Source organism: Marmota monax, unplaced genomic scaffold, assembly GCF_021218885.2.
Source record: "Marmota monax isolate L192 unplaced genomic scaffold, Marmota_monax_Labrador192_F-V1.1 WCK01_AAM20220418_F8-fsc00015, whole genome shotgun sequence".
Classification (NCBI taxonomy): Eukaryota; Metazoa; Chordata; class Mammalia; order Rodentia; family Sciuridae; genus Marmota; species Marmota monax.
In genome coordinates this window covers 12,957,528-12,969,763 of record NW_026692194.1, presented here as the reverse complement: position 1 = coordinate 12,969,763, position 12,236 = coordinate 12,957,528, and the positions used below count along the sequence as shown (strand labels likewise).

The window sequence follows — 12,236 nt, the reverse complement described above, 5'->3', positions numbered from 1 at the left end:
TATGACTCTTCTTTGCCCATGGCTTCACAGGTGAGGCAGCTGCAAGAGGATGCAGCCCGCCTCCAGGCAGCTTATGCAGGGGACAAGGCCGATGACATCCAGAAGCGTGAGAATGAGGTCCTGGAAGCCTGGAAGTCCCTTTTGGATGCCTGTGAGGGCCGCAGGGTACGCCTGGTGGACACAGGGGACAAATTCCGCTTTTTCAGCATGGTGCGTGACCTTATGCTCTGGATGGAGGATGTCATCCGGCAGATTGAGGCCCAGGAGAAGCCAAGGTAATGCTCGCAGCCACTGCTTCAGTTTTTCCCCACATACCACTGCCAAGAAACAAGGACGGGCAGTGTGAGGCCTTCTAGCTTCTGCTCTACTGTACCCCCTTGGGCACAACCAGCTAACTGCCTTGTTTTTGGAATAAGATGACTTTCTGAGTTCCTTTTTCCTATATCTTTTTATTGAATTAAAAACAACTCTGTCCCTTTCCATCCACATTTCCAAAGGTGTCCCTTACCTCAATATCGGCCTTACTGATGTCATATGGTGATTAGTATTTATTCTATGCCTTCCCTTTGTTTCATGTAAAGCAGTGAAGAAAAAGTTCATAGATGAGCGGATACATATATAACCTCCAGTTCACCCCAGGCCCCCTGTAATTGAGAATTGAACTGTGCTGCAATAGAAGAAATGTTTTCATCATTATTTATGTTGTGAAAAAGGAATTATATTCCCTGGGTCAGGGCCAGTCTGTTTTTTTGTTGTTGGGTTTTTGTTGTTGTTTTTTGATGCTGGGGATTGAACCCAGGGCCTTGTGCATGCAAGTTATGCCTTGTGCATAGAGTTACTAATTGACCTATATCTCCAGCCCACCAGTAAGTTTTGATCCCCCAGAAGCTCTCACAGCTTCCATTCTCTTGATTCCAAAGCCAATTCCCCTCCTCTGTATCTCAACTGAGTATAAAGACTATCAGCCACTCTTTGGAGTACACATCCTGAGCCTGTGGTAGTGAATGCCTTGAGGTACCTGTTATTGCCACTGTGACTTCTTGAAGGGAGTCTTTATGAATTGCATTTCAAGAAAAAGTTTGAGCAGAAATCTAGTACTTTCTTTGCATGCACCTAGAAACTGTTTTGAATTATTTAGGCACATATAAAAATACAAGGAGTCTTCTTCTGAGTGTTTGGTTATAGAGCTGGTCCTGAGTCTCACTATTGTTACAAGTTAGCTCCAGTGACCCAGCCTGATCTTTGACTGTGAGTCAGCAATAAAAAGCCATTTAGGCCATTAGACCATTTCCTTCCAGTTATATGTTTTGAAACATTTGTTTGGAAAGCTTATTGTAAAGGAGATGTCATTTGTCTGATTTTAGGGATGTATCATCTGTTGAACTATTAATGAATAATCATCAAGGTATCAAAGCTGAAATTGATGCTCGTAATGACAGTTTCACCACCTGCATCGAACTGGGGAAATCCCTGCTTGCAAGAAAACACTACGCTTCTGAGGAGGTAATGCTACTGCTTTGCTTTGGGACCCTGGGACAGATGCACTGGTTTCTAGGTGTAAAATGGCTTCATCCTGTGTGTGTGTGTATGTGTCTGTGTGTGTGTATGCACTTGCATGCGTGCATGCATATACAGACACAGAAGTATGTACAGTTGTCCCTTGGTATCCATAGGGGATTCCATGGATGTTTAAGTCCTTTGTATAAAGTGGCATAGTATTTGTATATAACTTAAGCACATCCTCTCGTATACTTTAAATCATCTCCAGAAAACTTGCAGTACCTAATATGAGGTAGATATCGTGTATATAGTTGTTATATTGTTTAAGAAATGGCAAGAGCCTGGGTATGGTGGCACATGCCTGTGATTCCAGCAACATAGAAGGCTGAGGCAGGAGGATAACAAGTTTGAGGCCACTCTCAGAAATTTAGTGAGACCCTGTCTCCAAAAAAAAAAAAAAAAAAGGACAAGAGGATGTCAGTCAGTTTTAAGTACCCCTGGACTCAATCCCTAGAACCAAAAAGAAAGAAATAGCAAGGAAAAAGTCCATGCGTTCTATTCAGATGCAGTTTTTTCCCAATATTTTTGATTTCCAGTTGGTCAAGTTTTTTATATAGAACCTGAAGATAGAGGGCTGACTACACATATGCACACACATGCCTGTACTTACTTATATTTCAGAGCTTCTTGATTTCTTTCCTGTCTGCTTAGAATAAAATAGTTACACAAGACTCTAGGGCCAAAGCCAGTAATTCCTGTGGCACAAAAGACAATTTTTGAGGGTCTCAGGTTGAAAAAAGGCTTCTCTCACCCTTCTATCAGTACTCTTCTGCTTGCCCTCTCCCTCCATTGCATATCCCCTAGGACCCTTCACTCTCAGGTAGATGGTTGTAGGTTCTGGTTATGACGATGATATTGCGTAATTGAATGATGAGTTCACTGTGTAGCTCCCTTCATAGGAATGGATGTCTTCTCAGGCCAGAGCTGTGCCCCTGTTGCTGTCCCTCTCTCGGTGAATGTGTTTGCTGCAGTGAGCCCCAGAGTCCAGTGGAGTCCAGTGCATTGCTGGCCTCCTCACAACAAAGCAGCTTTGAGCTGAGCTCCGCCTTTCTCTGAGCCTGGTCTGGAAGATTAGCCATGCTTTTCTGTCCTCTCCCTAGACAGATAGACAGACTCAGCAGATAGTTTCCAGCTTAGTTGAAAGTCTCTTAAGAAAATAAATGTTTCTTGTATAATGTGACCCATAGGTGGGGGGAAACAAAAGGGATGTAATGTGTTCTACTAAAATATCATGGGGTCTTTGTTTTCATACAGATCAAGGAAAAGTTACTGCAGTTGACTGAAAAGAGAAAAGAAATGATTGACAAGTGGGAAGACCGGTGGGAGTGGTTAAGACTGAGTAAGGACATATTTCATTTATCTTTCTGCTCTTTTTTGGGTATCCATGGAAAGCATGCAAGTTTATATTCCTGCTTTAATTAATGCAATGTTATCCCTTAATGATTTTTGAAGTTTTGGATGCTTCTTAATGGCCTATTTCATTATTGCATGCTAAATATTATTATTATTTTCTAAGATGTTTTGTGTGGCGTATTCATTGTTTTTCACCCCATGATTGATCTCAGAATTATCAATGGGGTTTGAGTTCTTTAGGAACAACAAATTGGAAAATACAATTCAGCATTGCTCTAGGAGAGTAGAGATAGAAGCTCCCCAGTTATCTTTAAGAAAGGTTCTCGATTCAGAGTCAATAAGATGTAAAGCTGGCCTACATACGTCTTATATCTGGAATTTTTACTTTAAGGTTGATAACATTACAAAGTAAAGCTAACATCTGTTGAGGTTTTGTAGTGAATTAGGCATTGTTCTAAGTATTTTAAATATATATTTCTGTATTGACTGTCTTTGAGGTAAAAAATATATATATATTATCATTTTATAAAGGCATATGTGAGCCATCAGATTTATAGCCTATAGTATTAGGAATAGCATCTCATAATTATGAACACAAAGTAGTAGTCCAGTTCAGGGCTGGGGATATAGCTCAGTTGGTAGAGTGCTTGCCTTATAATCCCCGGCACCACGACCCAAAAAAAAAAAAAAGCCCAGTTCAAGCATTATTTGCCATACTTTGACATTCTGTGTTGGAACTTGGACTCTGTCCTTATATTGTAGTGACCCCATTCATTTACCCGTGGGTTGATTTCCAAGGGGCCTTTTCTGAAAGTGTGTAGGAAATGAGGGCACAGAGCCCTTAGATAACCCACTTTGGGCCGCCTTTTAGATGAGGATTTGGTTTCTAAGTTTTGAGAATTTCAGGTTAGTTTCACCCAGTTCAGCAGAACCTGTATCCCACACTGCTGTGAACTGGACACCAGGTTATGCTCAGGACACAGTGATGACAGGCATGGTCTCCACCATGAAGATCTGACAAGCCCCCAGTGCAGGGTGGCAGCTTCACTGGATGTCAGGTGCTATCAGGGTGCTAAAAGAGAGCCAGCTTGACTCTAGAGACTGATGCTGCCTACAGGCCATCTCGTACCTGACCCACCCCAGACATTGCTGCATTGATGCAATGAGAAGCAGTGTGAGCAATAGTGCAAAGCTAGTTTCTGGCCCACTTCCTCACGAATGTGATGGAAGGAATACTGTTTCCCCACTGCCAAAAAGAATGAAGCACAGCAAGAACATTAGCCCACACCATCCCACCAGTCCCCACCACCTTGAAGCATCCCATATCCTCCCTACCATGGTCTGTACAAGCCCCAGCAGGGCTGAGCACTCACTATAAGGAAGCAGGGCTGAATGAGCAGAGTACATTCTAGAACTGTGCTGTCCAGTTTGGTAGCCACTGACCCACCCATGGCTCTTGGGAACTTGAAATGTTCTCAAATTGATGTGCAGTCAAATCTACCTTGAATTCAGACTTAAAAGAGAGATCTCAGTAGTTTTTTGTTTGTTTGTTTGTTTGTTTTTTAAGCTGGGCATAGTGGTGCATACCTGTAATCCCAGTGATTTGGGAGGCCAAGGCAAAAGGCTCACAAATTAGAGGCCAGCCTCCACAATTTAGCAAGACCCTAAGCAACTTTGCAAGACCCTGACTCAAAAAATAAAAATGGCTAGGGATGTGGCTCAGTGGTAAAGTATCTCTGGATTCAATCCCCAGTACCAAATAATAATAGTTGTAATAATAATTGTCCTTTATAGTGATTGCGTGTTAAATAATATTTTTCATATATTGGATTAAATTAACCATGCTATTAAACTTAGTCTCACATGTTTTTACTCTTATTAATGTGGCTGCTGGAGAACTTAAAAAGTTGCATGTGTGGCTCATGTTGTATTTATATTACCATAAACTGGTTCTGTGTGTAGCTGCCACCAGAGGGTAGCAGTGCCAGGTGGCCCTGTGGCTAGCACTCATTCTTGGTACCCTGTGCAGTTTTGGAGGTCCATCAGTTCTCAAGGGATGCCAGTGTGGCCGAGGCCTGGTTGCTGGGGCAGGAGCCATACCTATCCAGTCGTGAAATCGGCCAGAGCGTGGACGAGGTGGAGAAGCTCATCAAGCGCCATGAGGCATTTGAAAAGTCTGCAGCAACCTGGGATGAGAGGTTCTCCGCCCTGGAAAGGCTGACAACAGTGAGTGGCCACTAGATGCCCGAGTGCTTGGCGTATTTATGAGGGTCTTGTGAAGCTGATGGCTCTCTTCAAACAGGACCTGGGGAAGGAGGTCTAGATGCCACTCCCAGTTGCCTCCTAGGCGTCTGGATTTAGGATCTCTTACGATAGCCTCTTGCCTAGGAACTGATTGATGTTTGTGTTTCTCTTTCAGTCTCTTTTCCTCTTGTTTCTCATAGACTCTCTGCTTTTTAGGGGATATGACCTGAAAATTTTCTTCAGCATTTCAGGATTAGAATTCCCATCAAATAGTAGCTTGTAAATCCTCCCCATTCTTGAGAATGTGTCTCAAACATAAAGGTCTTGGAATAGGGCTTGTGCACTGGTGTTTCTAATTCTGCAAGTCTGGGGATTTAATGTGTCCTTGTGTACTTCTGTGTCAAAATAATACTTTGAGTGCATATGCTTATGAAATGGCTTTATTTCAGGTAGACAATTCTGGGGCTTTTTAATTTTTTAATTTTAATTTATTTTAGGGGTTTGTGCTGGAACACATATTCCCACCACAGCACACAAGTCTTCCTTGAGTATTTTAATACCTTTGTCTCTGGCTTATCTGAGCTTTAATGGGAACCAAGGCGCAGCTACGTTATTTCCTCAGCAAAGTTGAGAGCTGCATAGTTAATTTAGAAATTAAATCCATGCTCCCAGAGAGTTTCACCAGCTCCTAGTGCAACCCTTCATTTCCTGCAGGTTTTGGTTGTAGCTGTAGTTCCTATGAATTTATACTTACTTTTTGTTCAGGATGTTAAGAGTTTCACATTGTGCAATGTGAGCCAATGTAGGAACTAGGCAGAAGGGCTTCCTGGGCTCCTCAAGCAAGAGGGAAGTTTGAGGCTGTGTTCAACATCACTGTGTTTCCCCTCAGTTGGAGTTACTGGAAGTGCGCAGACAGCAAGAGGAAGAGGAAAGGAAGAGGCGGCCGCCTTCTCCTGAGCCGAGCACGAAGGTTTCAGAGGAGACTGAGTCCCAGCAGCAGTGGTGAGTCAGGGTCAGCCTGGGAGCCTAGAATCTTAGCTTCGATGGCAGGTGAAGTTCATGGAGCATCATTGCTAGCCCCGCCTTGCTAGGCCTAGCAACATGTCCTTCATATTGTTCATCATGTGATTTAGATCTGTGTAATAAGACTCGAGTAACATCTGAGGTTATGACTTGTCCAAAGTCATATAGCTCTTAGGTGGAAAAAGTGGAGTGGAGACAGTCCTTCCTACTGTGTGAGCACCCATATCTGCATGCACATACACTTATAATTTCCATATAATTTAGTGCATAACATGCATCACCCAGATTTCAGGCCTTGATTTTTGTAGTGATAGTCTGTGAAAGTCCTGGGTGACTTCACAAAGAGGGCAGACGTTATTCTGTGTGTAGAAGGCTAATTGCTTTGATATGGTAGGAGCTCCAGGAAGCCTCTATTGTAGTCTTTGGTGGGGAGGTGGGCAGGGGCAGGAGGTAGAAACTGGGAGCCAGCTGTTCCTGTAGTCTCCCTCTCCATATGGTGTCTGTGAAAATTCAAGTTTTCAAAAAATCAAATGATGTAAAAGAGGGTTGCTTATGTTTTTCTCTTTCTCCTCTTCTTCCCTTCCTCCCCCTTCCCTTTCATCTTTTTCCCCTCTTCTGCCCTTCCCCCTTACCTAACAGGGATACTTCAAAAGGAGAGCAAGTTTCCCAGAATGGTTTGCCGACTGAACAGGGATCTCCACGGGTTAGTTACCGCTCTCAAACCTACCAAAACTACAAAAACTTTAATAGCAGACGGACAGCCAGTGACCAGCCATGGTCTGGACTGTGAAGTTCACTACCATTTGTCAAGAACCATTCTTTCCAAATCCTGTTGGTTTTAACTTTTTGGCTTTCACTTCACCCAAAGTGTTATATAAGTTTTACTTAATTCGTATCATAGCCTTCCTTGGTTTCATATTTGTTTGCATTTAATTCATGTTTATTTGAGTCTCTTAACTGATGGATGCTCATTGCCTTAAAGCAAAGTACTTATCTTTTGTTTATTTATTGTGAGCTTTTTACTTTATTAAGATTTTACAGCGAAACCCTTACATGAGTAATTGAAATTAAATGAGATTACAGCATAATGAAGAAGAAAACTAGAATCTAACAGGTATGGCACATCCAGTTATACTAACAGGGCACAGTACTGCAGTGTAGGTACTGTGTTCTTACAGATGTTATTAACCTGCAGTAGTTAGTTACTAGTAACTAGGAAGACTGGTCTATAAGGAAGGAGACGTTTCACTGCTAAGATTAAAACCTAGTCAGCCATATAACATTCCATTGAAGGATGCATTCATTCACTTAAGATGACAAAAAAGGGAAGTTGGATCTACTTGGGAAACTGTTTGAATTTTAGGTGCAGAATCTCAAACATTTTAAGACCCTTGGGTCATTTATTATTTTTTACAAACTGGTGACTCTTTTTTCTGCCAAGTCCTAAATTGAGCACTGCAAGCTTCTTCACAGCAGATGTTGCAGCTGGCTTCAGGAGCAAATCACCTGCTGACTACTGCTGCCACCTCTGCCCTGGTCATTGTCAGCCCCACCGGGACTTGGCATGGCTGGTGATAGCAGTTTTCAGCCTGTTTTGGGAACCTGCCTACCAAACTTCTAGGCCTTTCCATTGCAGTCAGTGACTCTGGGGTGTCAAAATATTGTGATTTTTCACACACGTGGAACAAAAGCCATTTTGGTTCATCCTGATTACTTGAACAATGCACTCGATGGACCGTGCCTAGGAGCAGTTGCATGCCTCCTGGCTTTAGAGGCCTCCTGAGGGTCTCTATAGACAGAAACCATGTTTGTTTCAGATGGATCTTTTGATTCATTCATTTTCTCTAAACTTTATGTGGAGTTCTGCAAAAGGAGTCTTGTAGGGTGGTGTATCAGGCCACTAGCAAGGACTGAAAATATTTAACAGAAATCCTTTTCCTTAGAAATTAGTGCTGATGAAAGAGATGAATTCCTGGTACTGACCAAAACACAGAACAAGATCCATAGTACATGCAAGCCTTATGAGACATTTCTTGCTCATTTGCCATATTTAGATGTGTCAGTGGCCTCAGAAACCTGTTTTGATATGTGTTCTCCATGAGTTAAGTCTAATTTGTCTTTTCATTTCATGATGCATGTCTTTTTTTTTCTTTTGTCAGGATAACATCATGTAGCATCTTGTTTGTTTTTCCTGATTTCTATGTACATATCTATCTACTTGTGATGGTAGATGGGTATATAGATAGATGCCAAGCTTCTTATGTTCTGGGGGTGGTGTGCACCATTATTGCGTCTCTGCCTTAAAACACACCCAGATTCATTTTAGAGAAAGCTACTGCTTTGTCTTCAGTCATTAGGGAGCCCTGGTGTGTTTCTGGCCCCAAATTATATTATGTGTGTCACTGATCTATATGTATATATGTGATGTTTCCATATATATATATATATATGTGTGTGTGTGTGTGTTTGTTTAAATTTTGTATCATCAGAATGGATACGTAATTTTAATGCTTTTTGTATTCAGAAGACCAAAAAAAAAAGAAAGAAACACCACATAAGCACATGAGAAAGGAATGCTGTGCTTTTAGCATTTGCTCTCATGCCTATTTTTAATCTAGATATTTAAACTGTAGCTTGCCAGAACCAATTTTTAACCAACAATTGAGTTGTATTGGAAGAAGAAAAAGCCATTTTGTTATTTTGAGTAATGATGCAGAGACTCAAGTTAATGAACTTGAAGATAGTGTTGCTTCTTGCACTTTGAAAGCAATCAGGTGTTTCCTGTGCTTCTAGTTGTGTTGCCTTTATGTTCACCTCCTGATTGAAATATCAGATGTGCCAGCCACTAAAGCACTCTGGACTAATTGCTAAAGAGAAGCAACGAGGGGTGGGGGGATGTATTCACATGTACCCACTGTTTGATCATAGCTCTATGATTTGCTTTTGATGTTTGTCTCTAGTGGTGTGTTGTCTGTTGGCATGCTTAAAGCACATGTCCATTAAAATTCATTTTGTTCCTTTTATTTTCCTTGTTTTCTTGGTTAGTGATTCATTTGCATAAACATTAATTATCTCTGCATACTGGTTTGGGGTTTTCTCTTTCCTTCTAACTCTGAAGAAAAAATTTTTGCTGCAGAATTTCCCTCAGAAGAGACTTCCCTGACCTTTCACCTACCTTGAAGTCTGACTAAGTATAATAAATTTTAGCCTTTATCTCATAAACATCTCTCTATCCAGGTCATGACTGTCACTAGCAGTTTTCAAGTTAAACCTGCAGCACTAAATTTTTTTTTAACCTCGTTTCTGTACATACTAACTCCATGTCTCTCTGGACTCACACCTGGCTCAGGCCTTCCACACCAAACTCACACTTCCTCCTTACCAGAAGTTTCCCAAAGTCTCACACTAGAAGAGATTTGTCAACTTTAAAATCCACTCATATTCTTTTGACTCAGGGTTTTATTTTTTATTTTTATTTTTGTTATTTCCCCTTCTGGAACTCTCCCTTAAAAGTGAAAAGAGGGACTGGGTTCAGAGGCACATGCCTGTAATCCCTGCTACTTGGGAGGCCAAAGCAGGAAGATCATGAGTTCAAGAGCATCCTGGGCAGCACAGTGAAACCCCATCTTAAAAAAAAGTGAAAAGAGCTTAAACAGCATATTGCTCATGAGCAGGATCTACAGGCTATCACTTGGGAGGCCAAAATAATCATGCACATACACCCCAGTATCTTTCTACCCTAATCACTTATTTCCCATTGCTTGAGAGTAGAGGATTTCAGTCAAAAACAGTCTTAAATTGCATCCAGTCATATGCTAAACCCTGATGTTAATTGTAATCGTTTGCAAAGGCATAACACAAATTTGATTCTCTATCCTTTCCCAAGTTTTTACTAGCCCTTTTCCTTAAAAAAAAAAAACACAATTTTGTTGACTCAAGCACAGAGTCCAGACATTTAGCTAAGACCTAAATGAGATGTCCAGTTCCTGAGAGTTGACAGATCTGAGTGTTCAGTGGTGGTGGCCAGTTTGCCGCTTTATCCTGTCAAGGTTATTGCTGCTAATTTGGTGTCATTTGGATTCTCGGCAGCAGTGGTGGGGGACATAGCTAATGAGCGTGCCATTGACACCTCCATGTTTGTCCGTGTATAAGGGGTGCCGGTTGTCTGTAATCCACTAAAGCGCCAGCCACACCCAGCTTTTGTAACTTGCTAATCCCACACCCTGGGTGTACATCAGTCAGGGGCTGCTGCAGTTAATGGTACACAGTTGATGGTACACAGGCTGAAAGCGATAATGAATCAAGACCCTACTACATTTCCAAAGCCGAAAAGCCATGAGGGTTACAATTTAAATGAGCTTGGGAAGGAACGCTCCCGAAGACGTCTGCAGCCTGAAGGGTCAGAGCCACTGGAAGCCTGGCTGCCTCTGGGCTTTCTCGTCTCAATGCGGCAAGGCACCGCGATCAACCAACCCGTGATGGGGAAGGCCCTGGTTCTGTCTTTGTTTGGGGGTAAATAGCTGTGTGGTGTTGAGTGACTGTGATTGGCTTTTCCAGCTCCTTTAACACAAACTACAACCCACTCACGATCCAACTTCGGCAGATGCGGTTAAATTGATGTTTGTTGACTTGCCTCATTTCCTTCCAGCTCTTAAGTTCCAAAGTCTAACTGGGATGGTAGATGTGAAGTGCATGATTGTCGTCCTAATTTCTGCATGTATTTATGACAATGTGTTCAGGGGAGGGGGGTGGAGAACCAGAGAGCACTTTTAGAAACCCCAGGTCTTTCCTTGTCTTACTTTGGGGGAATGCCGTGTAGTTCTGATGGGACCATCTATCCATCTGTTTGTGAATGCCCTTTCGCTTAAACTTCCAGCCCTCTGGTGGCACCCTTGGTTGTAAGGTGGCTGCTGTATAACGTCCACTCTCTCTCATATTTAATATGTGTGACTGTCACCGTTGTCCTGTTTTAAAGTAATCATAAGAGGAGATGGTCTGAGCTATATTAGAGAAAATGGATTGATCCGAGGAGTAAGAGTGCAGTAAAACGCATACTGGCATTTCGCTTTTCTCAATTCCCCGTAAGCGGGCGGGCATTAATCCATTCCCACCTTCTAATGTCCTTGGTGTCCAGCTGGCTTTGTGGGGTGTGCAATGGTTTTACTGTACTGCCTCGATCTGTGCCAGGCATTTATACACAGCCACGTGTGCGAGTCAGAGCGTATGTGGTCACCCCCGTGGCTCACAGGGTAGCTGAATGGCCTCTCCACTGTCCCTAGATGGCAGAAACAGTGGACACAAGTGAAATGGTCAATGGCGCTGCAGAGCAGAGGACAAGCTCAAAGGAGTCCAGCCCCATCCCCTCTCCCACCTCTGATCGCAAAGCCAAGACTGGCCTCCCAGCCCAGAGTGCCGCCACCCTGCCAGCCAGAACCCAGGAGACGCCCTCGGCCCAGATGGAAGGCTTCCTGAACCGGAAGCACGAGTGGGAGGCCCACAATAAGAAAGCCTCGAGCAGGTACCCTTCCCAGGCAGAAGCAGGGTGGCGGGAAGTCCGGCCCACCTGGGGTCAGGGAGCATGTGCCCTGCGGGCTGGCTTACTCGCTTCCTGGGCTTTGCATTCTTCTTGGCGCTAGCACTGGAAAGTGAGGACGGGTGCTTATTCACAGAGCATGAAGAGTTAAATGCAGATGGGAATAGCTAGAGGGAGCCGCAGTAGTTCATCCTGAGAGGCAGTTCGCTCATTTAAGGTTGAGGTGCCCTCTCTTCCTTAAGTGAAGCAATTCATTATAGGACTTCTTGAGGGATTTCATTATTTCCCCTGGCCACATCTGCTTATCAATCTTAATATGCCTTATCTCCCCACAACCCTAATTTTACTATTTAACAGATTAGGAAAAAAATAGACAGAAGCTACAAAACTTACTTTCTGTAGAAATCCAGTAAGTGGTAAAACTGGATGAAAGTCATTTGACTCCAAAGCCTTGTGTGCTAAACCAGTAAACTGGACTGCCTAGGGCAACTGTGTACAATTGTGCGAGTTGTACACAAACAAG

General features: G+C 42.8%; 1 protein-coding gene across 3 annotated transcripts in view; it reads left to right on the top strand.

The window, feature by feature from the left end:
* Sptbn1 (spectrin beta, non-erythrocytic 1) overlaps window positions 1-12,236 on the top strand; it is a 198,349-nt gene that overhangs the window by 181,658 nt on the left and 4,455 nt on the right. For all 3 annotated transcript variants that reach the window (XM_046423981.2, XM_058573111.1, XM_046423990.2), the window contains 7 exons: window positions 31-275; window positions 1,365-1,503; window positions 2,815-2,899; window positions 4,943-5,139; window positions 6,047-6,159; window positions 6,820-6,883; window positions 11,460-11,698. In XM_046423981.2, the coding sequence (XP_046279937.1) occupies window positions 31-275; window positions 1,365-1,503; window positions 2,815-2,899; window positions 4,943-5,139; window positions 6,047-6,159; window positions 6,820-6,883; window positions 11,460-11,698 (1,082 nt within the window). The remainder of the gene's footprint in view (window positions 1-30; window positions 276-1,364; window positions 1,504-2,814; window positions 2,900-4,942; window positions 5,140-6,046; window positions 6,160-6,819; window positions 6,884-11,459; window positions 11,699-12,236) is intronic.